The sequence below is a fragment of the Atta cephalotes genome (genome assembly GCF_000143395.1).
Source record: "Atta cephalotes unplaced genomic scaffold scaffold00135, whole genome shotgun sequence".
Classification (NCBI taxonomy): domain Eukaryota; kingdom Metazoa; phylum Arthropoda; class Insecta; order Hymenoptera; family Formicidae; genus Atta; species Atta cephalotes.
Genome location: NW_012130199.1, coordinates 9,480 through 14,528, shown reverse-complemented (window position 1 = coordinate 14,528; position 5,049 = coordinate 9,480). Strand labels below are relative to the sequence as shown.

At 29.3% G+C, this 5,049-nt stretch overlaps 1 protein-coding gene across 1 annotated transcript in view; it reads right to left on the bottom strand.

Moving 5' to 3' along the window:
- Window positions 1-1,446: 1,446 nt before the first annotated feature.
- LOC105625150 (symplekin) overlaps window positions 1,447-5,049 on the bottom strand; it is a 9,422-nt gene continuing 5,819 nt past the window's right edge. Inside the window, 12 exon segments of the mRNA XM_012206491.1 lie at window positions 1,447-1,533; window positions 1,658-1,735; window positions 2,009-2,373; window positions 2,463-2,598; window positions 2,683-2,843; window positions 2,923-3,101; window positions 3,206-3,447; window positions 3,554-3,737; window positions 3,839-4,111; window positions 4,313-4,755; window positions 4,834-4,890; window positions 4,892-5,005. Of these exon segments, the coding sequence (XP_012061881.1) occupies window positions 1,447-1,533; window positions 1,658-1,735; window positions 2,009-2,373; window positions 2,463-2,598; window positions 2,683-2,843; window positions 2,923-3,101; window positions 3,206-3,447; window positions 3,554-3,737; window positions 3,839-4,111; window positions 4,313-4,755; window positions 4,834-4,890; window positions 4,892-5,005 (2,319 nt within the window).

The window sequence follows — 5,049 nt, the reverse complement described above, 5'->3', positions numbered from 1 at the left end:
ATATTTTATTACTACAATGTATGTGCAAATCACAATTGTATTTAATTATTTTCAAGATATAATGGTTTATCTTTTTAATGAATTATCAATCTTAAAAGTCTTGCTGCATAATTTCTCAGCAAAATATATTTTCTAATATTTTTTATATTTATAAAATTGTTTTTTATAAATGTATATTTTACTTACTTTTTAAGAGAAAGAATGCAACAAAGAGAGTAAGAATTTATGTAACAAAAAATATTTTATTATTTTTTATACATTGCAGATTATATACGTTTATGAAAAAAATTGTTTATTACTTTCATATGATAGTATGACGTAGTATAAGTTAAGTGCACTCGATTCTGTTTTATACACATTATAATTTTTAAACTTAAGCATAATTATTTTAACTTTTAACATGTATGACATATATGTAATGTTGAGACTAATTTGTAATTTAATCTTTATGCATCAACACTAATACATATATGTAACATTAAGACTGATTTCTAATTTAGTCTTTATACATAATGAATTCAATTGTAAAAATAATGTACTTATTCTTTTATCGCAATTAATGATTAAAAATTATATTTCTGAGTAATACTCACAACGCAATTTTTAAATAGATACGTATCATAAAACTGTTTAATTTATAACACTTGAGCAGGCAAGAAAGAAATATAGACCGAAATAATCGTTCACGAGCGCATTTGTATATAAAATTTAAGAGACACATTAAATATAAAAGGAAATATTTTCTGCTAAGCCAAACAATTGAAGATGTATCTATTTTCTTTTTTCTAAAATTTTATGTATTTTATATGAAATAAATTTAACAGATAAATTAAATTGTATTTTAGCTGATTTACATGATTGATATTCTACAATTTATTTCTTTATATAGATATATATAAATAAAAATTAGAATCTAATCAAAATTAAGAAAATTGTTATTCATAGAAAATTGTTTGAAATATTTTTAATATTAAATTAACGATAGTATATGTATATTTTAATATTATTATAAATATTAATTAAATACGAGAGAAAAGTCAAACAGCATCTACATATTCTGCTATATTAGATACCGAAAAATGTATTTAGATTATATTGAAGATCCAAAAATAAAATAGATTTATAAAACTAATGATAATATATAATGTTAAACTAATTAAAGAAAATTATGTCAAAATCTATATCAAAAATCTCAATTGTTTAGATTTCGTTGAATTAAATCATCTGTAATTTTTTGACTTACACATTTAACGCTAAATATTAGCCAATTGAAATACTTAGCGTCAAATGAAGATATAAATATAAACTATTACCAACAAAATATATAACTAAATGTCGCAATATAGCGATGCAAAAAAAAATACTGTACATTTACAAAGCAAATTTATCAATGTTAAAATACTCGGTAAACGATGTTTTTGGTTCTAACACTGGAATGACTTTATGCTAATCTAAACCGGGAGGGGCTGGTTCCGAAAGATCAATTTCCATTGTATCTGGTTTTTGATCATTCGAATAATCACCACGTGGTGCCTGAAAGAAATTGATGGAAGAGATATTTTTTCGAGAAAATACCGCGTATTTATTTTAAAGAATTATATTATAAAGATATAGGGCTCAAAATATCGTTCCTTTATATACAGGCATCTTTACTCACAATATCAAACTCATCGAGCATATCACAGGGCACTTTACCCTGTATAACATCCATTATTGATTGCGGAATGTGTGCTTTCTGAAACAAAAAAGAAAAAATATACGATTTAAAATCTTATGTGCGGTAGAATATCAAAAAATGGTTTATTATATTATATTATATATTTATTATATTATATATTTTTAATTTACAATCTTATTTTAATATTTATTTATCGAATAATGAAGATCACGCTTAATTTATACCAATAATATAAAGAGATTTTCGGTTATATTCAACATGTGTAAAGTACAAAAATGAAAAAATATACATATTTTTTTAAATGTGCTTTAAAATGTGCTACGAAATTACCTGATTCTCGGCAAAAGCTTCAACATGAGCCAGCAAAGGAGCACGTAAATTGCTCGCCATCCGAAGAGCCTCTGCTAACTGTGCCGGTGGTAATTGTAAAATAACGGCGAAACTTTGTGGCTGTGTACGTTCGCAGCACTTCACGAAGCCTTCCCACACTTTCGGCTGTTTCCACACTTGCTTCAGAATCAGTCGTTGAAGTATATTCATAACAAATCCGCTTAATCTAGGATAAAGAGCCAAACTTTGTATAACTGTACGCATTAATAATGTCGGTAAAGGTGTCATTTCCATAAGATGTTGCATCACAACGGCGACTGTTTCCTGCGTGTACGCTTGTTTCTCAGCAAAACAAAGAGATGTTGCTGTATACGAAAGAAAAAATTCCGTAAAATTTATGTCAATAAAAACTTTCTCGAGGAAATAAATAAATATTTCGCGTAAATCAAATTACCTTTAATGACGGTTTTTAATTCAGCCTTGCTTGGATCTATACTATGTAGAGCTATCAATAATTCCGCAGGCGTAATAGGCGATGTATGAGGAACTCCACTGTCATTATTATGTGTCCCAAGTAATCTGTTAAATACCTGAAAAAAATGTAGTATTTATTATGCTTTAATTATGCTTAAGAAGGCAGCAAATTAAAGTAATATTTTAAATGCATTATTTACCTCTTTTACGACAATAGGATTTAATTTGATTAATTTTGGTAATGCGGCGATTACTTCTTTTTTTGTGAGTCCATTTAAGACAGGTATTAAAAATCTGACATCGGAAACTCTAGTCTGATATAATTCGCGTACTCTGGCTACTAACTCTGCGCTTGGGGCAGCTGCATACACATATACCATAATATAAAACAATAGACAAAATACAAATTAAAAAAATACATATTTTAAATAATAACATACACTTTTCTGTAAGAATATGTATAATCCTTGTGACTAAAGTTTCAGATCCTTTTGGACAGTTTTCAACAAGTGCGAGAAGTTGTGGACTACCCATACCTAAAGATCTCACTGGCCCTTCTACCAGTCTTAATACAATACGTTTCACATCTGCTCCCATTGACGTATATACTCTAGCTAATCTGTTATTTATTAAATATACAATATATAGCAGAATTTTCATACAAATATATTTTATATACGTATATTTAATAATTAAAGAAGAAAATGGTTTTATATTACTTACTCGTGAATCAGATCTTGATGTTCACTGAGAAGAGCAAGATACAATCCTAAGCAGGCACGTGTAGTTGATTCGGTCCATAGATTCTCGATTTGCGGTCTGCCTCTATCTTGTCCGAAAACAATCTCCGGTGGATTATGAAGACGTAAAAAGCCTAAATATAGTACTGCGTATTCCTCGATTAGTTTACTTAACTCTGCTCGGCTGTATAACTGACAAACTAATTGTATTGCAGCTTCTCGTATCTATTTATTAAAATGTATTATAACATTTTACTTTATATAGTATCAATATACATATTTTTAAATTATATTTTTAAATTATATATCATATAATTTTTAATTTTCTTACTGTATTGTTTTCATGTCCAGTATGGCACAATAAGACATTTAAAAATACCAGTTGTTTAGTTGGTCTACGCACTACCATTTCTTTCAGAAGTTGCAATGGTGCAAGACCTCTAGTTTCGTCAGATGATACCATTTTTAAAGCCTCTACAGCATCTTCTGTTATTAATGGTGCTTCCAAATAAAGCCTTTTATAAGAAAAAGTTTTGTGAACAATTAGATTAACATAAATGTTTATACTTTTATATTTCATTTCACACGTGTATGCTTTTTCTAAATTTAATATTACCTGGATAACAAAGCATCACGATCTTTACCCTGAATCAAATCAATAGCTGAAACTAAAGTGCATAATAAAAAATTATATGCCTGATGTGGAGCTTCTTGTGGTTTTGTACATAACGTAGTTCGCCTTTGAAATCCTTGTAGCAATGCATATTCTTCATATAGCCAACCTAATGCTAAATCTAATCGATTTCGCATGTCATCAGTAATATAACGTAAAACAGCTTCTTTAATGTAAGGATTGAAAGTGGCTGCTAGCGTAGTCAGAATCTTGGATCTGTAATACAATATAGATAAGACAAAGAGATAAACTATTAATGATTAGATACAACATAATATCTGTGTGCATGTGTGTGCGCGCGCATGTGTGTGTGTGTGTGTGTGTGTGTGTGTGCGTGGGTGGGGGGGGGAGTGTATGTATGGATGTGTCATATATTAAAAACTTTTATACATAATAATAATTTATGCTCCGTTATACCTTACAGTAGCTACACCACCAAAAACTGCAGTCTTTTCTGAAAGTAATATCCTATTGACTGCCATCAATAACATCCGTTCTTTAATTTCCTTCGGAAGTGGTTTTGTCACTTCGACTAATTTCAATGCCTTCATACGATTTCTGGCCTTTGCAAGTGATTTCTCATGAGCCTCTAATGAAGCTTTTGCTTCTTTCTCTTTTTCCCGATCTTTTTCACGTTTACGCTCCCGCTTTGCCTCAGCTACACTAATTGTGGGATTTTTAATTAAGTCTTCCATTACAGCATCTTCTTCCTTATCTCTTTTGTTCTTTTTTGCTTTAGTCTGTTTAATTTGTGTTGCTAGAAGTTTAGCAATTGTTTGACGTTGTATATTAATATCAGTAGTTGCTGTGGGTTGATATTCCCTTTGGAAAATTGTAGTCATAGTATCCGGAACCCATGCCTATTGAATATCATTCAATATTGACAATTTAAAGTTTATTTTAGATAGATTAATATGAAATATAATTTGTAATCATACCATACTATCCATTACCAAATCCGTTGCAATTTCTACACTGAGTCTTTCGGCAATAAAAACTTTCAGAAAGTTCAATTAAGTCTGGTAATTTAGGCGCAGGAACAGTAGCTACTTCTGCTTCATCTATTATCACTTCAACTTTTACTCGTTTCGCAGCAGTAGCAGCTATCTCCTTCGATTAATAAACAAATCTTTAAAAATAATAATATGCACAAC